This window comes from Falco cherrug, chromosome 2 (assembly GCF_023634085.1).
Source record: "Falco cherrug isolate bFalChe1 chromosome 2, bFalChe1.pri, whole genome shotgun sequence".
In the NCBI taxonomy this organism is placed as follows: Eukaryota; Metazoa; Chordata; class Aves; order Falconiformes; family Falconidae; genus Falco; species Falco cherrug.
In genome coordinates, this window is record NC_073698.1 from 98,192,457 (window position 1) to 98,219,914 (window position 27,458).

At 37.3% G+C, this 27,458-nt stretch overlaps 2 protein-coding genes across 12 annotated transcripts in view; one reads left to right on the top strand and one right to left on the bottom strand.

Moving 5' to 3' along the window:
- STS (steroid sulfatase) overlaps positions 1 to 22,748 on the bottom strand; it is a 135,681-nt gene extending 112,933 nt beyond the window's left edge. For 2 of the 11 annotated variants that reach the window (XM_055703381.1, XM_055703380.1), the window contains exons 1-3: positions 21,830 to 22,748; positions 20,925 to 21,092; positions 10,302 to 11,742 (exon numbers count right to left, since the gene is read on the bottom strand). The gene's annotated coding sequence lies outside the window, so the exon portion shown is untranslated. The other 9 variants (XM_055703375.1, XM_055703376.1, XM_055703373.1 and 6 more) reach the window with 9 other exon arrangements.
- Positions 21,723 to 27,458, top strand: part of PUDP (pseudouridine 5'-phosphatase) — a 75,330-nt gene continuing 69,594 nt past the window's right edge. Inside the window, exon 1 of the mRNA XM_055703382.1 lies at positions 21,723 to 21,860. Coding sequence (XP_055559357.1) covers positions 21,779 to 21,860 — 82 coding nt within the window. The 5' untranslated portion in view covers positions 21,723 to 21,778. The remainder of the gene's footprint in view (positions 21,861 to 27,458) is intronic.

The following is a 27,458-nucleotide window of genomic DNA, read 5'->3' on the forward strand; positions in this document are numbered from 1 at the left end:
AAACAAAACATCCTGTCTTTTCATTAGAAGGTATGGAGCTATGGAGGGTAATCTTTTTGAATATGTGAGGGGTCTTTAGCCACTAGTGCATAGTGCAAATTAATTTTCCTTTTACTGAGCAAAGTTACTGTTGGAAACCATAGTACTAGCTGTATTTCATTTTCCAGAATGAAAGAAATCTAAAAAATTAGTAAAATATCTTAGAAATTAACTGACTACAATTTATCTGACTTCTAAAGTGATTTCAAGTCTGTATAGAGACATCAGCAGGAAAATAGCCTGTTCACCAAAATACTTAAGAAAATTAAGCATCCTGGTCAAACTTGAAAATATTCTGCTGCACATGTTATACAGCCTCTTCATACAGTATTTTAAATAAATCTACACCGTAAAGTTAACAATTGCTGTGGCCACTATCAGCTGGATTGTCATTTGCATAGTGGCTGCAAATCTTGTTGTCTGGACCTATTTCTGCAGAAGTTAACCTCATTTAGTACCTCCATTTCTTATTTTGCAAACAACAAAAAATATATTATTGAAAGATGTCTCTGATACAATATTGCTGGATACTCCTCCACTCCAAAGGAGTATCTATAGACACTCTCATGCATTGGGCTATTTGCCTCCACCTGATATCATGTCCCTGAGGTGAGATCAACAAGGAAACAGGAGAAAAAATTAATCCCAACAATTCTGATTTCTCTGGCATACTCTCTGCAGCAGACTTTCATGCATCTTGATGGGATGTGCTTGGAAAGCAAGAAAAACTGGATGGATGAAATTAACTGGAACAGACAACAGCAAAGAAATTCAGAGGAGTAAAAAGGGAAGGACATTAGAAGAATGAAGCTCTGAGAATGCTGAGGCTCATCTGTGTCACACCAGACAGGCATGTGCAGATCTAACAAGAAAATGACTACACAAACTAGATGAAGCTTCCACTTAACCTAGTATTTGGTCTCCAAAAGCAGCCAAACCAAATACTTAAAGAGAAAACTTAAGAAATTTGGCAAGTATATTCCTTTAATGCACCCTTCTAGATTTTGGCAGTCAGTATTTAGGGTAGTTTAAGACAGGAAAGCACTATACTGCATAGCTCCCCGTGGATATTTTTGCCCTTATGAATTTGTTTCATTTCATTTTGAACCAATTAACTTTTTTTTATTTGTTTTTTTTTGCATTGAACCAATTTGATTATGTTATTATTACTATTTTCACAACTTCCTTTAGATGTTCCTGCAGTAGGCTTCAGCTTTGAAGGCTTACATTTTAGATTCAGGTGGCAACATTTTACCTTAAAATCATGTAGGGGACACAAGTACAATTTTTAACCTCTCCTTCACCTTCCCTGTGATGTAATAGGACTAACAGTACCTTCTTTCTTCCCAAGACGGCTGCTAGGTTCAACAGATTTAAGAGGTGATTAATTTTCTATGACAGCCATATAAGAATTTGGATTTCATACATGCATTTTCAAACTACCATATATGCACACATATATAGATATGTTGATACATCTGCACATGTATGTGCATGCATATACACACATCTTACATTTTCTACATATCTTCAAATTACATTTTTGGGATTCTAATATATATTTTCTATCTGTATTGAAGCAAATTAAATATAAATGTGTAAGAATAAATGGATGAAAACAAATCACAAATATATTACACTGTTTGATGATATTTCATATGGATTTAACAAACGCTTCTTTTAAATTTTATTCTTCTGCGTTAAAAAAAAGTTGGCAGATCGTACAGGAGCCAAAATGTTGCCTTCTTTTCCTTCCTCTCACGATATTTGGCTCAAGATATGGGTAGTTGTTTCATCCTTATGCTGATTACTACAGACACATGCCTCTCTTACAAGAACAATGATATGAAACTCTTTCAAACCCTTCTTCCCAACTGAATCATCCAAGCGTTTTCATTCAGTTTGATTAAGCAATTTATCTCTAAACTACTCTTTTAATGTAACAAAATCCTTCAAGAAAATGCTTAATATACTTTAGCCTTTCAGGTATAGTCTTTTCTGATGAAATAAGCAATATTTAAAGATAGTCACCTCATTAAAAAATGCTGTGCCATCCTTAAGCAGTAAGCAATAAATAAATAAATAAATAATTTTGCCTTGCTTAATTGAATGCCAGAACTCCAAAAATTTCCCAAAGTCATAAAAAACACACTGGAAACAAACTAGAAGAAAACCTCCATAAGATTCTACAAAGAGAAAATCCCTTAGCTCTATGAGAAATAAAAAAGTAAGTTTTTAAATTGTAACAAATGGTGAAGAAATACTATATAATAATAATAATTTTTCTGATACCAGCTTAAGATTTGTTCAAATCTCTGCTAACTCTTTTCTTACAGATCAGTTGTATCTGTTGCATCTTTTATGTCATATGACTCCAAAACGAGAAATAAAACCATATGCTTCTGGCCTGCTCCTAATGCTAATTCATTCAAATATTAGTTTGCATTTGCTAAGACTATGCAATAAGTCAAGTTACTTCATTCTAACTCATCACTGATAACTCAATGTCCATAATACGATTGCTTCTAATATTTATTTTTGTAGTGTAAACTCGATATTTCTTAATGCTGATTTTTCAATATTTTGTTATTTCTCACCCTCCCTGGTAAGAGACCTTCTCAGAAACCTCTTCAGTCCTCAGAGCCAGATGTACTCTTCCTGCTTCCTCAGGTCCAGGTGTATTTGAAGTGCTTATTAGTTGTTGGGTGTTTTGGGTTTTTCTTCTTTTCCAGAAAAGCCTAAGGGACATGGGAATCTTCCATCCTACCTATTGGCTAGGCACTTCAGATTCAGTGGCAGATCAGGACAACTACTTGTTTCCCCAGCTGGAACAGATCTGCATTCACCTCTCTCACTGTGTGGGCAAAGAAGGCTGGGTGTGTCTGTACCTATCTATAAACTGTTATCTGTGTCTGTAAAACAACTAGAATGCTTTTCTGAGACGTGTCATTGGATTTCAATATGCATCTTCAGGTAATGATGTACATAAATGAAAATCTGTATCTAATTTATTAAAAGTTGTCTCATTGCAAGACAGAAATTTCACTTAACATGAGCTGGGAAAAACCCCAGAACACATAATCGTGTTTCTTGTTCAAGCATGATTAATTACTTGGACTGAATCAAACAGAGATGAAGCCACATATCCTCCATCAGATATAAGTTCAATTTAGGTATCTTTTTTAAATTGCCTCTCAAGAATTTGCTAGTTTGATCTCAACTAAATTTCATAACTTAATGGCAGTATTAATATATAATAAACATTATTTCTGGTAGTAAATTATAACCTGAATGGAAGAAAAAGATTCTGTTTTGTGATAGAATGTCATTATATTATTTGTAATAAAAATACTGTATAATTCCATACACGTATCAGAGCATATACTCTTTTCCTTTTGTTAGCCAAATGCTCATTAGAAATTTAATGTTCTATATGGGCTCTGGTCAGCAATATAATAAAAGAGAACCACAAGATAACACAGATAGTCATCCTATTTGCCAGTTATGCACCATCCTGAGAGAGAAAAATAATCTAATTAAAAAAAAAAAAGGTTAAAAAAAGCTACAAAAAGTAACTACTAGTGTTCGTGCCATAGCACTTCCTGGAAACCAGAGACAAGTGTTCTAAACAATGAAAATAAATCTTTCAGATTCAGTAATCACAGATCACTAAAATGTGTCTTTACAGTTCACCAGTTCAAAAGTATTTTAGATCTGTATCTTTCTGAATCCATCTTGTGCTTAGTGTAGATATATAATAAATCACCATTAGATGTTGATGTAACAGGAAGATGAGAGATGAGAAAGATTTGTTTCTGAACACCCTATCAGCTTCAGTAAATATTACATGATGCTGATTGACAATGTGTGTAAAGCTGATGACATGCTATTATTAAGTATCTGTTTTAATGTATATGCCTATTAGAATAAGAACTTTACAATGCTATATTACCCAATATAATAGGACACTTGATTACATACTTTGAGGCCTTAACTAAACTCATCCACGATATCCAGCTTAATTAATAGTTTTGAAAGCTGATGAGTCAGGGTTTTTTTAATATACCAGAACTAGATGATGTGTGAAATAACTACTTTTGATACTGCCTTTTTTCAAGATGGTCAAATGGACATGAGGAAGAAGAACTTACGTGACTAAAACTTTGTACTTCTGGTTTCATCATAAGCAAGCAGATAAAGACTGTACAGCTCCACAGGACTGCGAGTCTTACATGTGGAATTAACAGAAGAGTTTTGTTACGTCCATTTGAATTACCCCAACATACAAACCATACCTTCATCTCACTGACTGGCTGCAGTTTCTTCACCATCAACCAACTACGGCCAAACTGGTCTCTTCCGAGTATCCATTCATATTCAGAGTAATCTATCACAAAATGTCTAAAAAGGAAAAAAGTCTAACTACACGTAATACTGGACTAAGACACTCAAGTCCACCAATTCACTGCCTTCACCAGGACAGCACTCAGATCTGCAGGTTAGTCTCTAAGTCCTACTGTAAATTTTTGGAGGGACATTAAGACAAGCAGCCAACCACTTAGCACTGGATTTTAATTTCATTAAATTTGAAAGCAGTTTCTAAGCCTTTTTCATTGAAATGTTAGTCTTCAAATGCCTGTCAGAGGAAAACATGAAACCTAACAGGAAAAGAAACCCCTCAAACCCATCCCAAAACTGTCTCTCCCCTGAATTACTTACTGGCATCCTCTGGAGTCTGTCAAAATCAAAGCACTGGACTTCATAACATAATATTCCTCTCTCTACAATCACTCTTCTAGTAAAAGTTGTTTACCAGAGGAATTGCAGTGAAATTGCCAGTTAATTTTTCTTTGCTACCTAAAGCTAGCAAGTAGCACATAAATAAAATGATCCAGTATGTTATACTACTTCCAAAAGGATGTTTCATTTAAAGAAAGGAGAAGTTGCATTTGCATTAATTTGTTCTCAAAGTGTAGGATTATTTTAAAAACAGCTCTACTGTTATTTACACTCAGATTATGATAACACTTAAGGGCTCTCGATACAGCTGATTGTATGAGATACAAAAATTGAAAAAAGGCTGCATTCAGCCAATATTAATTTTACCCTCGTAGAAGTTAAATGCCTAGATGGCCCATATCAACTAGGCACTCATGGTGCAATCTATCTGAATTTATTCATCTTAAAGTTATGCATTCAGCCTGAGCTAATTATCTATGCTTCCTCTCTAATTAATAGGAAGAGACAGGCACCTTAAGAATATGATTCATCTCTTCTTAAGATTGGTATAAAGAAGTGTTGCAGTGATGTTCATGAACTTTTTCCACAGACTAGAGAAAGTCTGAATACCTAGTTTAGACTAGATGTATAGAAAAGAAATAAAGTTACATGAAATAAATCCCACCTTGATGGTGGGATTGCCTGTATGTGCTCAGCATAAAATATTTTAAAACAACTTAGTGTAATAAGCAACCACTACATTTTTCAATTAGTATAACATCCTCCACCAACCTTACTGGTGTAAGTTTCTTACTCTGTGAGTAATTCCACTGAAATCTGAGAAATGAAGACAACTTCTCATGAGTTTCAGAAAAATTTTGCTCCAAGGGCTGCATATAAGTATTTTTCCCTTCCAGATGAATCTAGCAATCTGATGAATATTCCATTTAAAATATTCTTTCATTAATCTCAAACAAAAGATATTTGATGTAAGAGTGATTACATCCAGCAGCAAGGATCATTTTATAGGGACACTGGCAATTCTGTGATTGAAGTTAGTATAGCCAACCCTGTATTTAGGTTACAATCACAAGTCTGATCAGACAAATAAACTTTATCTCTGACAGAGTTCTGACAGAATAGAAATTACATTCCCCAGTTATTCAAGTCAGATGATACTTCAAGGAAGCTGTTGTCAGAGGTGACCAACCAACAGACTGTGAGCTCAGCCTGACTGTCGTTCCCTACTCCCTGCTGCCCTCTTGCCTAAGGGCTACACACACAAAAGGCAACCACACCAGCTTGTGACTGGTCGGTCATTGCTAGACCCTATTACCTTCTTTCACAAGGCCCTTGTCACAGAGGAAAAAACATTTTAGCTCCTGACAAGAATAAGGCTGTTAATGTGTATGGGCACTATCCAGCAATTCACATGAATACGTGTATTTTGGTCATGCCACTGGAATGCACCTACTCCCATGCTCAAGTATCACACATGTTCTCCTGATCCCCATTACACCGTGGGGAATGCATTCATTCTCATCACAGGACAATGATGCACATATTTGTCCTGTCACATGAGGGGTAGAAGAAGAGAGAGTAATGGTGTACTCATCCTACAGTACAGATATACACAGACAATTTGATGGAGAAAGGGGTTCTGCAAGCAGCCCTCTTGTTTGTCCACAAGGAGCTGTTCAATCTGTCCCACTGCAGACTGAGAATGGCTGTATTAGAAGGTATGCAAACTGAACGGGAGGAAACAGTTGTGTCTGGAGTATTACTTATGTCCAACCTCCACCTTCTTTCCCAGAAACAATATTAGGAAAAACATCAGTGTAAGAAAAAAACACACCTCCCATGTTTATCAAAACACTCCCATGTTTATCAAAACAAAGTATCATTTGTATCTGCATTTGGATTATCTCAGTTTACCAAGCTACTGAAACCAACACCACTTTTTCATGGTAATGTACTGGATGCAGGTGTCAATGTGTTGGCAGCAGCAGGCTGCAGAGGGGCCTCTGTGAGGACAGACCAGGGGCTGCCCTGTGCCAAACACCATCAGTTCCAGCCAGCTCTGCAGTGGACCTACTGCAGGACACAGCTGAGCCCATCAGCCAGGCTGGTGGCACCTTGGGGAAATATATTAAAGGAAGGGCAGTAAACGCTTGGGGGAAGGAACACAGAGGTGATGGGGAGACAGAGAGGAGGAGGAGAAACAACAACAGGGCCAAAGCAGTAGCAGGTGCTCCATACTGGACAGGTACATGCCTAAAGGGACTGCAGCTCGTAGAGGACCCACAGCAGGGGATAGGAAAAAAGGGAGCAGCAAGGAGTGGCAGAGGGAAACAGCTACACACTGACTTCATCCTCGTGTGCCACCCATTGCCCACTGAAGGAACTGAGCACAACCTGCGGCAGTAACACAGCAGGAAGCGATGTCTGCAGTGAGGCGTGGAGCCTAGGAAGGTAGAATCTGAAGGAAGGAGGAATCTGAAGCTGAGCCAGGGAAAGTGGAAGGAAGGGTGTTTTTCCTGTATGTTTAAATATTTGTCCTGTTTTTGCTGTTTTTCAATACTCCAATCCGTAATTAAACATATAGGCTACCTGGCAATAAATTCAGTTAAATTCCCCAAGTTGTTCTGCCCATGACAGTACTTGGTAAGCGATTTCCTTGTCTTTACTTCAACCCATGATTCTTCTCACTCCTGTTCCTCCTATTTCCTCCCCCATCTCACTGGAGAGGGGGGGAAGGAAGTGAGGAAGCATCAATGTGGGTGCTTAGCTATCAGCCAGGACCAACCCACCCCATTTCAAATGAAAAGGGATGAATGGACCAATGGCAAATTACTTTCACTACCATTAGCCAAAAGTTTCTTTGTTGTGATCCAATCCATCTAGACTCCAAAAGCGAACCTTTTACCAGACAGAGAAATGTCAAAGCTTCTCAGTAAAAACTAATTCAAGATTGACTGACTTACAGTGTTTCTGGTATAAGCAGGAGGGTCACAAGACATAAATGAATAGCTTCTCCTTCCTTTCAATTTGCACAAGTAAGAAACACTTAAAGTAAACAAGTGTAGCTGCTTATTTAAGACCAAGTTGCTTCTCTACAGTTTTTAAAACAAAGGAAAATCTGTTACTTGCCATACAACTAATATTCAGAGGATGGTATGTCCTCATTCTGAAAATAGTCATGAATGTCTCATAACAATTTTTTTGGAATTCTTTTGATAAACCACTTCTGTATTTCTTGTGGCCTGGGAGATATTTTAACTATGCTATTTTGAACAGGAAATCAAAAAATCAAACCCCAAACCACCCATTTTTCATGACCTAATGAAAAATTAGAACAAAGGTAACAGAATTATCCATTCACAACTTTAATTTTCCCCCAATTAATATGGCAAAAAAAAAAAAGCTTCAGAAATGGGGGGTGAGACCAGCTCTAATGCAGAGATATTTTACTAGCATTATTCATTGTAAACACTAAAAGTAAGAAACCTTTACAACCAAATACAATTATTGGAAAACAGATTTGAAAACAAAACACAAGGTTCACAAAACTAGGAGGTTTTATAAACCAGGAAAATATTTACTCTGGAAAGAACACTTGTACAATTAGGAAAAGAAGGATTTTGAGCTGCACAGCTACCTGATTGTAAATTACATAGATCAGATTCTTCCACAAAATGTGCAAGCCAAAGGGCAAAAGCATTTACACAATAAGGCATATACATTAGCCAACTTTTTATGCAAATTCCAAAGATTTGATCGTTTACAAATTTCAGTAAGCATACAAAGGAATAACTTACTCCCTCATCAAAGAGAGAAAAAAAAAACGGTGAATGTACTTAGTTTGGGGGAATATTTGAGGGACAGAAATTAAACATCATCAGATTAGGCAATGATTACAATGTAAGTCTTAAAATTAAGGATATCAGAAACAAGAAATAATTTTAAGACTAGAAATATCTGCCTACAATACAAGAAAAGGCTAAGTGGGTTCTTGGAGTCTGAAAGAAAAAAAAATAATCTTGAAGAGACAGTGTAGAAATGCATATATTGTATTACATCAATACAGGAAAAACAGCAATTTAAGCTACAAATTACACAGGTTCTTTCTGCCCTGTGTGAGTGGAAAACTCTTATTCCTTCCCTCCCCTCCTCCTTTCCTTTCTTTTCTCTAGTTCTTTCTTTCTCTCTTACATAGCAACCCTAGGAAACTTTTAAATTCCTGCTGTTAAAACAAAACATTATTCCTTCACACACAGGTGCTAAGAGACAAAATCCCAACACAACAGAATGAAAATTATCATCACCTCAAGACTATAGTAATTCACTTCATTTTCATCTTATTTTTTATAACATTTTAAAAGCATAAATAAATATTAAAAGTATTCAAAAAAGGCATTTTTTCCATTTTCTTGTGGTACACATTTTCTTGTGGTACACCAGTATCAACTTCCTTTTAACATTTGAACAGTTTCTCGGTAATAGCTCCAGGGGTCTCATTATCTTTTGGCCTGGACCAGAGCATGCTGCAAATATGTCTGAAGTGAATAACATGCTTTTTCAGTCATATCAGAATGTCTTTAAATTAGTTTTTAAGAAAGGACATTTTCCTTCACTCTGTGCCTTTAGGTACAACACAACATTAAGTTTTTAAAGGATGGATTCTGTTTATCAGTGAAAAAGAACATATAATTTCCTCTGTCTAACATGCATTTTTCAGGACTAATATTTTACTGCTATTAGTAGACAACTGCTACAATAGCCAACATATGTAGATATTATAATAAACTTATATGAACTGGAGACATGATGCTTCTTCAACAGCTAAGAGGAACTTTTGTAAATGACTAATCCATGTCAACAGCTTCTAATTTTCTTCATCATAGTTGCCAGTGCTGTCAGCAGTGCAGAATATAAACAACAACAACAACAAAAAAAAGGATAAAGTGCCCTTTTATTTTACTGACTTTGATTTCTAATTAAACAGCTTTTGTAACACTAGAGATTCCCTAAGAAACATGTTTGCGTACAACACCATACAAACACCAATCTGGCTAGTTTAAGACAATGTCAGAAGAAAAAAGGTCTGTATGAGCTCTTCAGCCTAAGATTTCCTCATAAGTATGGCCGATCAACTGATTCTTTAGTATGTAGAAAAGAAAGTAAAAAAAAAAAAAAAAAGGCTATATTGACACCATTATGTTTTAGTTTAAAACATCTGTTTAGGATGTGAAAAATTCGAGATCACTCTCCTTGTGAACGTGAAGCAGTTCGAAACTCAAGAGTGCCAGAGACACAATTCTTGTTAAGCACATCTTAACAATCCATTTCAAATGTCCTGTCTTCCTCCTATCCCTCTTCTCAACCTAAACTAATTTTATTTCATTCCTCATTATCCCCAAACTTCCTCTCACACACTCAAGAAGCCACCACACAAACTCTTCTGCAATCCTAATCTTTCTAAACCATGACCTACCCTATTCCAAATTCCCTTCTACTCAAGAATATAAACTCAGACTGAATACCTCTTGGACGCAGCTGCTCGACTCCTCCAATTCTGCTTGCTGAGGTACTATTATCGCTACCACTCTATCATTACTACTCTTGATGCTGCTGCGTCTTGCTGCTTGCCTCCTCCGCAACTTCTCTCCCCACAAGGCAGGCTCTTCCACTGGCCAGCAGTATACAGTACTCCCTATTGGTGAACGTGACTCTCCTGGTATTAAAACCAGATTCAGCTGCTGGTCTGACAGGGATTTACCACAGGTCTGCACTTACTAAAATCCACCTAGAGAGCACCCTAAAGGCAGAAGCAAAAAGTACGTTTATGAGAAAACAGGATATATGGAATCCATATTATTAATGAGTCATTGCAAAACTACATAGCAAGAAGTGTGTGTGGTCAGATTCTGTTCAACACTTGGTTAAATAGCCTTCTCCTCTTTCATCTTCCTTTTCTCAGCATAGTTGCCCAAATGTAGTCTTTCTGTTTAATCCTAGCAGATACAACCTGTTCAGAAGTAATGATTGTTTCCTTACCTTTTCTACTTCTCTATTATACTTTACCATCCTCTTTATCTCAGTGATTCCTCTTATAGATACTGTTCCCTCAGTAACTGTCTTTACCCCAGTTAGCAAGTGGGATGTGTGTCAGATTACAAAGGAATAGATTATATTTATGTAATATAACCTTAAAAGTTACAGTTGAGTCTTGCAGGCTTCTACCTTTGAATCAAACAGATTTTGTCAGATTACATACACTGCATATAAACTAGAGCCACTTCAAAACCACAAGCTTATTTCAGAACCTAACTCCCTCCAAAACTACTTAACAATTCATTTCCATCTGATTCTTGAAACAGAGTCTGTAATCAAAATTACATAAACTTTTAACATTACTTTTTAAACAACCAGAGCTTAAGTGGTAAGAGAAAACCCACCGTTGCACAGCTGGAAAATGTTTTCATTCACAAGCACCCTGCTTTCTGTATTGTTCAAAATGCTTTTATGATTCAAGTAAAGCTCTCTTCCTAACTTCTTGTAGGCAGGGAATGTTCTACTCCACTGCAATACCTAGTAACAAAGTTATTTGTTACAAAATAATTTGCCAATGTAGCTGATAGGACCTTACAGACAAAAGTAGACACTATTACCATCCTTTTTTTCCTTTTTATACAAAATATGTTGCATTAAGTTAATGAGGGAAAGACAACACTGCATATGCTATTATTACTCATAATTGCTTATTTCCTGCCATAGAGAATTTGTTTTGAGCTATGAAAGAATATGAACTCAAACTATACATGACCTCTGTTTACAAAGAAACTATATATGAACGACAGACTTCAGGGCAGGAGAGGTATTCTACCTTGCAGCACCGATTTGTTCCAGTTTCTGCCTCTAGTTTTCAAACAAGATGGCTTGCACTTATCACTGGTAAATGGGTACGAAGTCCAGCCACGTCAGCTGAAACAGAATGGTGGACAGCAAGAAGGACACTGAACTTATTATGCAACACCGACACTATTTCTTGGTAAGACACTACTCCACTAGTAGGGAACCATCTCAACATATTCCTCTAATGCATATAGACACATGCCTAACCAAGACACTTATTTTAGTTCATTACTGAAGATCTCCTGTTAAGCTTTTCAAATGCTAGTGACTTTGCGCTGTAATTTTGGAAAAAAGAGGGCAGTGCCATAATCTCAAGTACATTTCTGCATTCTGTACACATGGTAAGCTTTCCTGCAGAATATCTATATAGCAACTTCTGAGAAACTGCGTTAAAACACCTTTTAAAGTATAATTTCAGGTCAGCGTTTTTCAAACTTTTCCATGGGAGGCACAGAACTATCTAGAGATTCTCTTTGTATAAATACTGTACACCATAGCCCATCCTGGTTTCCTCACTATGAATTGTCTTAGAAACTCTTATGTGCTCCTAGAAAGTGACTGCTCCCAGGAAGTCCAAGGACCCTAACATGAAAAATCATTCATTAAACTTTGAAAAGTGCTTGCTAGTTTACATATTATCCTCCTCCCCCCAACCCAATGTACGTATTTTTCACATGGAAACTTGATCAGGAAGAGAAAGATGCATGTCCAAAGATGTGTGACAATCAATGCTAACAAAACTTAACGGAACCCAAGCCTTACATTCTAAATATAAAAATTTACTTTTCTTCCAGGCAAAACACTGAAGCTAACAATAACTGGGAGAAATCAAACTGAACCAATGTTTTTGAACAGCTGTCTAAATACAAAGTTTAAATTACGTTTTCCTGTGGTTCAAGAAATCAGTACAGCTTGTTCTGAGCTTTTCTCCTGCATTTTTCCTCCCTCTACTTTAAAATAACATTGTACTGTAACAACTTTGAAACAATTCTAAATTACCAACCTTTTTATCTGTCTCAAATACAGACAGCAAATGCTAGCTGTACCTTAAATCTTTCAAAAACAGCACCTATTTTCTTACAGTTGTTGCAAGTATTAACAAGTAATACAAAGACAATTAAAAATTAATATTTTTTGATCTCCCTTAAATAAAAAAAACAGGTAATTTTTAATCCCTTTGATCAATCATATTTTTAGATAGGTCACATTTTAGAAAGTATTGAGAAAAAATCCTTCGTATAAACATCACAAGCAGTACAAGAGAGACAACAGACAAGATGCAACATCCACTGCAAAACACAGAAGTATTTGTACCCAAGTTTGACTGCACTTACATACAGAAACATACACTGACTTACATACACTGCAGCTCTTCAGAAATGTATCATATTTACTTTCAATAAATGTTATTAAAACAAAATATTATTAAACTTGTGATAATGTAAATTAGAAAATAGTGATAAAACAAGGATATGTATGACAAAATAATAGATTGATTGAATGAAAAGCAGACTTGTCTGTGTTAATTAATGTGACAGTTCAAGACACTCGATATGGAAAACCAAAATGAAGCATAAAAAGATCTATTAATTCTAACTAAAACAGTATGAAAAAATTATGAAGAGTTAATGAGTGAAAAAACAAACACCCTCCCCCTCTCCTATCCAAATCTGAGCACCGAATGAAGACTGAATAGAGGGTTTTTCTTTGTTTGGGTTTCTCCTCTCTGTTTGATTAGAAATCACTAAAGTATATTAAAATGACAATTACTCAATGACTTCAAAGCTTAAGTAGAACTGACATGCTCACAGGGAGGCTGCATTTAGGCTATGATAAATAGGGTACCACATTACTCAGCAATGTATTCTCTGATGATATGGGACAAATCTAAGCTGTTTAATGAAATATATCACCTGCTTTGACCAACAGCCATTTTTGTGGTTTGGGCTTTTTTTTTTTTTGGACATCGATATGAACAGAATTCAACTTTGTTTTTTCTTTCATAATTTGTTAGTAACATTGTTTTTTAAGATACTTCAGTCTTCTGATCACCAAGTAGGAGACAGTATCTACTCGTTTATATATGAACATTCATATGTGTAACAGAGTTCAACTCATTGAATTAGCAAATGAAATTATTTTTTAAATAGCGTTTGGGAAGAAAATGAGATAGAAGGGTGCATGACTGGATTTACTGGAATCTAGTGGAAGGGTAAAGCTGCAGTGAGGTAGACCTTTTGTTTCTGTTCATCAAAACACCTCTGCCAAAGCTTTAAATGTTCAGGATTGAGTTTAATCACATCACTAAGTGTTCATCTACCAGGTACAGAACAAATATCTTTGTAAAAACATAACATTGCTGTCTTAGACTGGCTGAATGTTGGTGCAGATCTAAATGCTTATGCTTCCACATAAATCTGCTAATACAAACTTGTATTTAACAGGGTTTCAAATGAAATACACCAATAACAGAGCTAAAAAGGGAACAAAGGATATTTGTTTGCTTCTATTACCATAGTAAACCCCATGGAACTTAGCTAATTTTAGAAGATAGTTCTGAAGTCACACATATCTAGAATTAAAAGATACAAATCTGCTGCTCCTAGGGTCTTTGTACAATATAGATTATTGGATGTTAGAGGACATTTATTCTGCAGCAAATCTTCAATGAAAACATGTTTTACCTGCACTCCTCAGCTTAGTCCAAAAACACCAGCAGCAAGTTTCACTATAAAAATTCTGTAGCCATGTAGTTATCCTGAAGGATGTAGGGGAATCATTATATGAATTTGTGAAACCTGTGGACTGCAGAGGACTTTGCATAGCTCTTAAGAAGTCACAATGGCTTTTATATATGGAACTCAGTGACATGGTCTAATGTTTCTGCTATTTTTCAGCATGGTTGTGCTTAACTTTAGTTAAGAGTCACATATAGGAATATAGCTGGAAGAACATACTGGCTGCACATTTAAAGAATACAGATTCAGGTTTTAAAGTTGCTACAGCCATAGTTTCTGACTATCAGGTGATACTTATCTAAGCTACCTCAAGTCACAACAGAACAGGGTCTTTAAAGAAATATGGACTTCAACAGGCAGGAAAAAATATATGTCATTAGATCTACCAGACAATGTATTTTATTGTATTATCTGCATGTGATGAAGTCAGGAAAAGCTGATGAATATATAGGTCCCTACCCTTTGTCATGTCCTTCAAGAAGCATCACCCAGCTAAATATATTATATATTTGCAAGTGGGCAAGAGTTTACTACAATTCCACCAACTTGAAAAGCTTTAGTGCAGACAACACCCTGGCAGATGCTGGTAGAGCTTCAGGGAGAAGAGTGCTGCCCTACTGGGTGAAGCTCTATGCTTCCGGAAGCGCGTAGGCTTTATTCCGTGCTCTGCAACTCAAGAATACAGCCTAAACCCACCTCATTTCACGACCACAATACAAGGTGGCTAGTCTCTGGATGGCACATCCTACTTAATTAGAATATACAGCCATCTTAACATTAGAAGTCTTGTTAATAGCTTTTGGAAAATTGCATTTGTCTAATTTTTCAGATGAGGTCATAACTGTTGGCCTAAAAAGGAAAAGCCAGTGCAAAACCGATGATGGACCCAGGCTGCCAAACATGGTCATTAATACAATAGGAATTCCCTATTGCTTGTAGTAGCCACTGGTTTAAATGACACACGCAACATTTTTGAAACAAGTGATACAACACTTCATTCTGTAGCACAGCTTCTAGCAGATAACTGCCTCATCAGGCTTGCACGATAATAATTTTTCATACTTAAAAATGCACAAAAATCTTTCAAACTGTATGAAGAGATAGTAAGCTTTTCATGGGCTAGCTATGTTGCCACTGATCTCATTAACAAGGATACAGCTAGAAGTGATGTATAAAGAAAATTTTAAATTGGACAAGTGACAACAAGTTTTCAGCTTTTGCCTTTGTACAAAATAAGGGACAACCTGACTAAGCAGTAGTAGTAAAAAATATTCCTAAGAATTACTGATCATTCATTAGTGAACAAAATAAAACTATGGCAAAAATGGTACTTCAGTTCTTATGTTAATTCAAAGGTATACCGCACCTGGGACTAAAGAAGGCACTCTATTAGTAAAAGATGGCCTTTCTATTTGTTGCTTAGAAAACCCACAGCTACAAAAATGTACCTGACTGCTGGACTTCTCTAAAGATACAGAAAAAACAGAATCCTGAAGAGCAATCAAAATGCTAAAAGCTTCAGAAAGCATAGCTTATGAGGAAACATTGAAGGAATGAAATTTGTTAAATATATATATATTTTTTTAAAAAGAAGAGTAAAAGAACATGGGATATCAAAGTAGATCAAAAGATTTAGAAAATTTTCGGCATAACGTCTGGACAGACATTTTAAGCATATACAATTCTGTCTCCAAGAATTTGTTTAGATCGTTTATGTCTCTTGTGGTCTTACCTATATGTAAGCACATGAAATAGAAATCCAGCAATCTTTCAGTCCTGCAGTGTCACTGTGAGGAATCATTAACCTTACAGAACCTAAGGTGAAATGTTTGAGATGCACTTAGTAGGTGGAGCTAGCTGGCTTGGAGGGGTGGGCGGGGGGGGGGGGAAGAAAAAAGGATCAGGGTCTCACTGGCTTGAAAGCACTGGGACTACAATGCTTCCTTCCGGGTATCCCTAATACCTAACTGTATCAGTATTTACAAGTACTGTTTATGTACAAGTACATTTACAAATGTTTTATGAAAACAAATTATCTATTATTAACCTTCTGCTAAGAAAATTGTAGTTTAAAGTATAAAGTAAGGAATAAGGCTACATTATTTTCTCACATATTTTGTTACAACACACTGAACCTAATTCCTCAAGGTATGTAAACATAGGTGTAACTTCAAGTAGGTGGACAACCTAACAAAGGGACTATTTCGTCACCCAAAAACTAGTCAGTTCCCCTACATGCTAGTGCCCACAAAGTGTATTTGATATTGGCTGTCGACAAACAGCATGTTCTAGAGCACACTATTGGTGCATGTTTCTGTGTCTGTACATGCAGGGAAGAAGACAGCAGGAGATGGCAGTACATTCACTGCCCACAAAGTAGCCGGAATGTCCAAGGTCTGGAGACTCAGCTCTCCAACTTGTTGTATGCTGGGTGGGGAATACACGCGCAAAACCTGAATCTGAGACATTACAGATTACAGGTTTAGAGACCTTGTGACCCACAGAATCACAATTCCTTCCCTCTCTTTTCCATCTGAAGATGTAATTACTGTAGCCTTTGAAGAAGTTGAGCTCAGGAACACAAGACTGAAAGAGACCACTGGAAGCGTGACTGCATTCAGTTCCATCCTTATTGCCAGCTAGTGATAGATGTCTTGCTCAGAAGATTGACAGAACACGTATTCCACCTGGCATTACAAATACAAAATTCTTCCTTATGATCTGTAACAATCAAACTGTAGTAAAATGAAAAATACAGCCTTAAAATTCACATGCAGACAAGAAAGAAAATTAAAAGCATAACAAGTATTTTAGGCTCCTGCAATAATGGACAGTTAGATAAATAAATAAAAGTTGCAAGTGATCCTATAGAGGAAGGCCATATAACACAGGCATAGCAAAACAAGATATAATGCTTCAGATCTTATCTGGGGATGCAATCCCTAGTCTTTCTGATAATTTAAGGCTAAACAGGACCCACTCATTAAGCACTTCGGGATTTCAATTACAATAACACTACTAATCACCTAACACTTTGCCTGTGTGCAGCCAGTAATTTCTGGTCTTCCAGTAAAATACGTCAAAAAGCTAATTCACAAGCCAGAGGAGAGAAAATGATTCTCACTGACTTTAATGGAAATAAAAAAAAGGTCCTGAAGTATGGCATTAAGGCTTCATTTCCCAGCTTCAGAAACCGTTCATTCTATTGTACAATCCCATCAATAAATACAGCAATTGACATCTAAAAATATCTCGGATCCCTTGTTCCCTCTTGTGTGCTTGGTTGGCTATTCTAGAATTTCACCCCTCATTGCTGCTTAAGAACCTTTTTATAGTGCCTCATCTAAATTTATGGATGACCAATATATATCTTCACTATATTCTCCTGAAGCATAACACATCATCTTTCTTGCCTTTGTAACTAACCCACTTATAACTGGTGTCAAATATCAAAATCCAGAAAATGGATGTCTCTCCTCCCACTATTGTTTCTCTGTAAGAAGACCCATATGATTGATGAAAGTGGATATACTGCCTCCCTTTTCACCTACATTATCAATAAAACATGACTTAGATCAGCAATTGTATAGTATCTGTTAATTGTCTTAAGACACATGCTCATTTTTCCTTGTGCAGCCATAAAAACATGAACTGAAATAATAAAAATAACTTCGTTCATAGTCTTAGGGTAAAAAAACTCCTGATTAGTGACATCCAGCACTGGGAAGGGTTTCATTTTCTGAGGGCTTATAGGCTCAACTATAGCAACTGTTGTGAATCTCAGCTGATACCTGAATTAAATTACATTTAACTCTAAGTCATTCCAAGTAATTTGTTACTAATAGTGGGTTTAACAGCTGTTCATGTAAATCATTGTGAAAGCTTTTAAATTACTGGATTTATTCAAATCTTTAGAATATTTTTTAATATTCAAACTAAAACGGATTATAACCTGTTTATCCTCTTTTCCAAGGCGCCTGCAGAACAAGAGAAATAAAGTCAGTCATTTTTGTGTGAAACACACAGTGCATGATGCTCCCTCCTATCAGTGATATAAAAACATGTAAGTGAATTCATGTTTCAAGCATAATATTAAGTAGTGAAATAGAAAACTGCAATTTTTGAGTGAAGTATATTACCTAAGAAAACCCTTAAGTATATTCTGAAGCTTTTTCTCTCCAGGAAAAATAATTTAGTCACATCAGTTTCAGTGATGTGGAAAATTTCTTAGCTTCAAGGTAAAGAAAACCCAAACATACAAAGGTTAAAAAATAAGTTGAGGACTATGTATGTAAAACCTTGTATTGCATACTTAACAACCCCATGGACACACACCTGAGTATTTTCACCTCATCTCACATGCAAGAACAATAAAACCAAAGTGATTTTAACATCTTTGGGGTAAGAAGGGATACCTATAAGCAGCTAATTTACAGTTCAAAATCCTGGACACACAGCATGTATGTAACATGCAACACCACAAAATTCAGAAATCAGCAAAGATCTATTCAACTGCTGTGGTATACGCCCAGATAGCAAGTCAAATTAATTTAAAAATATACATGTGTTCTTCAGACTTTGCAGGATTCAAGTCTACTCGCATGATTACATCTCAGTAACTCAAGTTCACCCTTCTCAATAAGCATGCATCAGGTTTATGGTCATATAATTATCAGTTTTCACGGTTAGAATTTCAGGTTCACGTGGGAAGCACGCTGTGGTGGAGGTACAACTCAAAAGTTATTAAAATAAAGTCCTCATCACCTGAAACAAGCTTAAAACAATGAAAAAAACAGTAGGAAACAATCACACAATTCTCAATCTCAACTTCTTTTCACACCATAAAAAAAAAACCCAAACAAAAACACCCCCAAAACAACCAAAACCAAAAACTATTGCTGAGATCTTTGAGACAAATATTTAAGACAGCCCAAACAAAACTCAGATCAGCATTTTCACTTACTTGCTCATCTAGAAAACTACACTACATCATGAATTAAAAGTTCTGCTTGGACTTTCATCCAATTTCATTCTGTTAGCAGGAAAACTTAGTCACGCTGAATAAACCTAAACAGTTTGTCTATATTGGGAAGATTTTCCTGTGTTTGAATGTAGCTTTTAAGAAAGTAAGCTAACATTACACTGATTATCACTGATGAGCCAGAGTAAAGCAAAGTAAATTGAGGTCACCAGCTTGTCAGGTAACCTAACAGTCTTGAAATATGCACAATAAGACTTGTAACAGACCACTTAACCCTAAAAATGTTCATATTGTGTATTACACTCTAATTTTGTGGGCTTTTTTCATAAAGGTTGTCATTAGGATTTATTTCCCCTTTAAATACTCAATAATTTTGCATAACCAATACGATTTCTGACATGAACTGGTGGTTTACATGCTAAAAATAGTAAGTAACTCCCCTTTTGAGGAAGATGGAAGATGTAGAGTTGTGATTGAAACACGCTTTTCTCTAATTAGAGCAATGAATCAAGATACCTGACTGATGTAGCTTTTTCTTGTTAACAAGTATGGGTGTTACGATGCCAACAAATACAATTAAAAGATTTTTTTTTCAATATTTGATAATTAGAAAGTGGATGAATCCACCTCAGGTACAACTCCATACAACTTCATTAGTCATTCTCTTGAAATTTTTGTCAGAACTGCATGCACTCTTACAGCAGAAACACATTCATCCTTGTAATAGCAGAATACTATGGTTATAAGTATTGAAATTATTATAATTATTTATTCCTTTTAACAGATTAAAACATTTCTAGACATACTGTACTGAGGATCCTACCTTTTTATTGATTCTAGCTACGCTCCTACCTAAGCAAACTACTAAGGAAAATAATGCATTTGCTGTCTGGAACAAAGCTGCAACATTGACTTGTGGCACAGTGTTTATTGCAGAAACAAAACATCTACAGGCATTCGTAACACTCATTGTACAGTTACAATGGAAAATTTGATCTGGAAGCACAGGACCCATTTTCTTAACTCTATGCAAGAACTAACAGATGTGTGACATGACTACACATATTTTTAAAAGACATCAAAGGCACTGTGCACATTTTTTTCCCGGCCTACCTAGGCAGGATCTAAGCCACATTACCAAATATAATCAAAAGATACAAGTTAAAAAAGAAAGAACACACACCCCCAACAAAAAACCCCACCAGAAAACCAACCCAGAGATTCAAAAACCTTTGTTTGAACATCAAGTTTTATTATTAAAAACATACAACTAGAGGCCAAAGATGTTTTATTTATAGTCTCATTTTCAAGTTAGGAGAGATTATCAGGAATTTGTGTTCATGGCATTTCTCACAAATGTAGGGTAAGGATTCTTTTAAAGGATTGGTTTTGCAGGTAGGTAAGACACATAAGGGGGCTAAATTAAAATATGAATGTATGACTCTTACAGTTAGGGCTTTAAAAAGCACACTGACTTGCTAAAATGGTGTAGTGCACTGTCAGAAAAAAAAAAAAATTGCTGAGAGGCCTACCTACAGTCAACTGGCAGGGCTACCCCTGCCTTCACACTGCACCACAACTCAGTAGCGGTACAAATCTCTAAGCCAGCATGTCACCTCGGGAGGCTGTTACAGCTCTTTCCATGTCTGCTTTTGCAATTGGTATTTCAACGATCTTGATGCCCAGTGGTGAGTTACCTTCTGGAAAAAATAAAAACCAGGATGAACGATGAGAAAAGCAACCTCTTTCCCTCACAGCTACCCAGTCAAAACTGGATGTTGTGCTCCTGCGGGACGGTTTTGCTCTGTCTCAAGAACGTGGCTTGTTTCTTGAACTTTCAAACTTCTTGAATGTTTCAGGAAAAAAAAACAACACCCAAACCAAACCACAAATAACTATTCCCACACTCAGCAACCCTTTAAGAGATAGGTTTACATAGCATTACTTTACTCTTTCCTCACAGTTTTACATTATTTGTGCCTTTTTGTTTATGGCTCCAGTTATGACCAAACTGTAATACCATCCTTAAAACCTCTACTCAGAAACGCAAAAAGTTTTACGAGGAAACGCTGTCTGAAAGGCGAGGCGCTCCTCAGTCTCTCTCGTAAGCGTTACTAAGAGGGATTTGAAAAGAGGATTCCCTCCCCCTCCCCCCGAAGACAAACTGACTTTGAAAAAGCACAAAACAAGGAGAAAAGGCCGCGCCGGCCCGCCCCGCGCAGCAGCCCAGGCCCGCCCGCCGGCGCCACTGGCACCGACTCCCGCCCGCCCCCGCCCCGCGGCTCCGGCCCGGCCTCACCCGCAGCACCGCTCCCCCGCCACCGCCACGGCACAGCGCGCTTGCGCCGCCACGGCCCCGCGGGCTCCCGGCTGCTCCGGTCTCGCCATGTCCGCTTCCTCCTCCTCCTCCGCGGCCCCGCTGCGGCCGGTCACTCACCTGATCTTTGACATGGACGGCCTCCTGCTGGGTGTGTAGCCTTCGCCCCTCTCCCCCACCGCCCCCTGGCCCCCGACCCTTGCGGGGCGGTCCCGCTGCGCCACTGGGCCCGGCCCGGCAGCCCAGAGAGCGTGGCCGGCGGCGGGCAGCCCCCTCCTCTCCGCAACGCGCCGCCCCTCCGCCGGGGCGCCTCCCGGGACTGCGGGGAGCCGGCCGGGCCGGCCCGCCTGTTGCTGCTTTCTGGCGGCCTCACGGCTCCGGGCGAGCTGCCAGGGCCCCCGGGGCGGTGTTTGTTAAACCCGGCTGAAGGGATTAAAGTAACCGGAAACGATTTATTTCCTTCTCCTCCTCCCGCCGCCCCCTGCCTTTCGTGGGCAAATTTCGCCTGAACTAAAAGAACCGGGGCTGAGATTGAGCAGGGTGCTTACCTTTAGTGGTGGAGGACTGAACGAGCTGAGGGCGACTGTGAGGAGAGGAGTAGGTTGGGGTTAGAAGCCGGGGCGAGGGGGTACGGAGCAGGAGTTTCCAGTGTGCAGAGCTGGAGGAGCCCGAGCCCCCTGCCCCGCGGTGGGGCTGCGGCGGGCGTGTTTGAGCATGTAGAGTTGCAGCCTCCGACTGAAAACGTCTGGAAATAGCTATCATTTGTACCGGTGGACTTTCAGCTCTGCAGGGTTGCCTGCAGTGCTAAGGCTGGATTGTATCTTGAGGTTTGAATAGTTGGTATGCCTAGAACAGTATGTGTCTGCTCTGAACTGTTTGCCGAGTCAGGGCCTTCTGCTGCACGTAGAATAAATTCCTGTAGAATAAATGGAGGATTTTAGTATGTAACTTGTTTGGTTTTTTTTGAATAGTCCATGGGAATTATCACACAGCAAGCAGCTTTGGATGTGGGTGACTTCTTAAAAAGTGTGAATATGAGGTGCGTTGTGAAACACAAGTTGTTGCAGTGTCTTTCCAGAAGTCTAGTGAATTGCTGTTTACAAGAATGTGCAGTTTTCCTTCCTTCAGGCCTGTAACAGGTGAAGTTACCATGGTTTAAAGCAAAACCGGCTTTACTCGCATTATCACAAATCGTTTCAAGTGTTTTAGAACCTTTTTCTGTTTGTTTCATCTGCACTCTCAATAAGCTATGCAAACCAGCCATTGAGTTATTTCAATTCTGTTTGCAGTTTCACCACTGAAGTCTTAAATAGCCTGAGGTTATGGTTTTTGGTTGGGTTGGTTTTGGATTACTGTAGTTTTTTGTTGGTTTTTTTTTTTTTTTAATCCAGAACCAATTATTTTGATTAAATTCGTATTTGAAAGTTTCAGGGAAGCTTTTTTAGTTACTGCTGCTTTTTAGCAGAATTTGAAAATCTGCTTCACACAGAATACCACCTGAACAGGACGGTATAGGTAAGCAATATGAATCTTTAGGCTTTGATGTGGATACGTTTCTGTTCAAGTTTTACGTGAATTTATTTTGCACAGCTGTTTATAGGAAAGGTGCTTTAGCTTTGGCCAATGTTCTAGGAACTAAACACATTTTTCTCAGATGCTATCCTGTCTATGTTTAGAAATTGCCTTTCTGTAACATCCCAAACAGGCAAAACCAATACAGATTGAGATTCTGAGTCTTGTTTAGTTCTCCAAACTCCTGGGGTTCATACAATGAAGAAGCATTAAAAATACTCTAGATCATGAACTGTACCTTGTACTGGGAAAGTAATTATAGAAGATCCATAATTCTTGGACCTAAGTTTACCAAGATTGAGACACTTGAGGTATAAACCTACTCCGTGATTAAAGTCCTGTTGTGAAGTACAGCTCCAGAGAAATACTTTGTCACTTTCTGAATTCAAATAAAATTGCAGACATAAATTATGGCATTTTGTGTGCTTCTGTATAACATATATTTACATAAAGAGTTTATGCTTGCTGATATAATTTATTTTTATTCCTATATATGAGACATCCCTTGCACTGATAAATATCTGGTATGTTGTGTTTCAATTCCCCTAGTTACTCTTACGCTACAATGTGGATATGATTTCTTCTGTTTAAAAAAGTTGTGTAGAAAGTGTGTTGTGTTTCAGTAATCTTTGAGCTGTGATGAAAGCTATAATTATGTATAGAATTAAATTGAAAATACTTGTGTCTTCCAGTACAGAGGTGCACCACCCTGATGTTTTTCATGTGTATTTCCTCTAAGAGGACTTGTGTTGGCTTCAAAATACTTAACAGTTCTATCACAACTTTTAACATAATTTTTGGTGAACCTGTTTGTTTGATGCTGAGTTGTGACCCTTGGTAGGCAAAAAGGCAGTCAGGAAACTTCTTGAAGTTCCCCAAGTTTCCTAAACGTTTCAAGAAACTTGAAATAATTTGGGGGAAGGAATGAAATAAGGGGCACACAGGCTAGATGCTTGCTGCTCGACATGTCTACTGTAAATCTTCTGAATGAGACAAATGGTTATACTGATGCAAACCTACATGAGAGATAAGATCCCCTTTAATTTTCTCATGAAATTTTTAATGTGTCACATAATGTTAATCAAAGATGATGACATGCGTTGCCTACGTATTTCTAGAAGCTGTAGAAATTGGCATAAAATTGCTTCCCTTGAAAGAGCACAAATAATTTTCAGTATTTGCTATGTAAAACTACACTTTTGTAACTTTTAAAGTATGTCCATAGCTGGTTGCATTTTTCAGAATCTGAAGCTTTAGGGCTTGCAGTAATTTTTACTGTGAAGTAGTGTGTGAAAATGTATTAACTGTTTTTGGAAGTTTTGACAGAAACCTTGCAGATTTTATAGAACAAATACAATTTGATCTATAAACAATGAAAAATTGAACATGAAACTGATCTCATGTAATGTGCTATAAACTGTCTTTCTATAGATGATATATGTACTTCTGATTAAGGAAGGTAGTATATCTTCTGATAAGGAAGATTTCCAAAATACTTGTGATTGCTTAATAAGTTTGTAAAATCCTTAAATGAGGTCTGAGGTACTTAAAAGGTTCTTAACTTTGGAAACAATCCAAGTGTTGACCTATAGAACCTGCATATGTACACTTCAGTGACTAATGCTAGCCTATGTGAAAGTGTTGCTGAGTCTGATCTGCTGTGACTTTATCTCCCCCATCTCTTTAACATAATTGAGACTGATTAAGTTGTCCTTGAGTCCCACCTTGATACATCAGTTTCTCTTCAGCAGGGAAGTTCTTGCCCCTGAACTGCCAGTAGAAGTACTTCATCCCTTTCATTTGGAGTCCTTCTGTTTCATTATTTGAAGTGTTATCTAGCACCCGTGTTTTTCAGCACTTATAATCAATGCAATTCACCCTTCTGGGGATTCTCCTTTTGGATTACCTTCTCTTTCCCTTTGAGCTGTTGAATGAAATCTTAGGCTATTTTGCCTGTTGTTGCAGTTGCCAGGAAATTAGCACACTGGAAAGTAATGCTATCATTTAGTAAGTAAAATATGTGAACAGCATCTCTGGACAGTTTGTTATTTAATAGGTAAAATTAATTGAAGGACTTTTTTTTATAGGGAACTCTAGCTGTAATAGAAAAAACAACCGTTGTACTAGCCTATTACAGTTACATCATGCTTTGTTACACATATGCAGCAAGTTTTAGCTAACAGTTTATAAGTGATGCTCGAAAAGGAATATCTGAACTTTAATTTTTGGTGTACTGCTGTATTATTTTTTTTAAAATCAACATTTGTAGTGTTAAATTTCTACTTGCTTTCCTGCAGCAAATCCTAACAATAAATGCTCAGAACTTGTACAGTAAATTGCTTTTTCTTAAACTGCTTTAGTCTTTTCCTACAGAAGACTACTGTTCTAAGTGCTAGTCTGTAGTATAATTAAAACTATTAAACCTACTTATGTGTGCACTTACCAGACACACACAGTACAGGGTTAGCTGGCTAAAATAAAGTAATAATAAAAAAAACCCCAACAGAACAGAAGTTAGAGATCTTTGATACCAAAATAAATATACTTTTGTTACAGTTATACATTATACTGTTTAATATCTGATCCTGGCATTTTAGCATATTGTAAAAGCATACAAAACCAACACAGAAGGGAAAATCTATGGAACTTGTATGAAATATACAACTAGAGTAATGCCCCCTAGGATCTATCTTCTCAATACACTGCATAGGTTTTCTTTTGAGCTAAGAGTGGGTTTGTTGTGTAATTGTAGCCAATAGCTTCACCACCACCAGAACACAGGTAGGATTTAATGTTGCCTTTGTTGATCTATGCCAAAACTTGTCAGGGGCTGAAAATATTTTAAATTCGAAATTATATTCTTTACCACCTGCATGTATAATATTAACCTTTTGTAACTGACAAATGAGCTTAGGAAAACTGCTGCAAAGATGTTTCTTCACATTGTGCGTGAGGCTGAACTAAAGCAAAATTCACATGCAGAGAACATGAGACTTCAGTGTGGAGAGTTTAGTTGTTTATATTTTAATTTTTGTTTGTTAGGAGTACTGATCATTTCCTGTAAGTTATTATCCTTACCAGTGCCCCTTAGTGTTGTGAAACGGCATCTTCACATAAGATAAGTCAGCACATTCAAGTAGATCTAAAAGAGAGGTGGTTTCTAAAGCAGCTTAGTTTTGCAAGATACCTTTGTCGTAACTCCAAGTCGCATTGGACTGTAGAGGCACAGGTATGGCAGCTTGTTCTGACCATTTGTAGAGGGGCGAGAAGTAGTTTAGGCAGCTGGGATCAGAAGCTGCTGCTTTATGCAGCCGCTGCCTCATCTCTGCTGGATTCTTGTGTGCCATTCCTAAGCAACTCCTGCATAGCTGGTCATACAGGCAATCTTTGGTCTGTCATCTAGAACGAATTAATTTGCACTTAAACTCAATGCAGTGTTGTGAGATTCACAAGAGTTTTGGCATGTTTTCTTTCTCCCCAGTGTTACTTACCCATTGTCACAAGGTCAAAAGTGAAAAAATGTACTCTTATTTTCATTTCATTGCACAAGTTGCCTAGGAGATTGCTGTTACAAGAAAACTGGTACGAGTTCCATGCTGGAGTTTGCTTATGTGCATGCTGTCTTTTATTTTACAGTGTGAATGGGAGGCTAAAACGGCTTCCTATTTCTTCTGCATCAGAGCAAATAGCACCAATTCAACTAAACATCACTTCTTTCTAGATTGTCCTCTATTATGGCTTAAGTGCAGGAATTAATCTTCTTAAGCTATAAACTGGCAATCTTGTAAGCCTATTTTCTGCTTCTAGGTAGTGGAAACATACTTTCTTGCCATTCCCCATTTCCATCTGATTTTGGGGAACAAAGAAGGATACAAAAATACTGTTCTGCCCCTGTGTTCTGTGCTTGTATTTTGTTGCAAAAACAAAGAGATTAAGGATATTATTAGATTAAAATACCTCATAGATGCTTCATGAGCAAATTTTGGAGAAAAGTAAAACAGGCCCTCATTGAGAGTTACATAACCATTAATAGAGCAAATAAGATTTCTGATATGCTTGAAAGTTGACATTTTAATTTAACAGCAAGGAACATTTTGGCAAGGACATAACAAACATACCAACCTAGAGTCTAACTTCTATTATTCCCATGATTAATTTGCAGATTGTCTATCCGCAT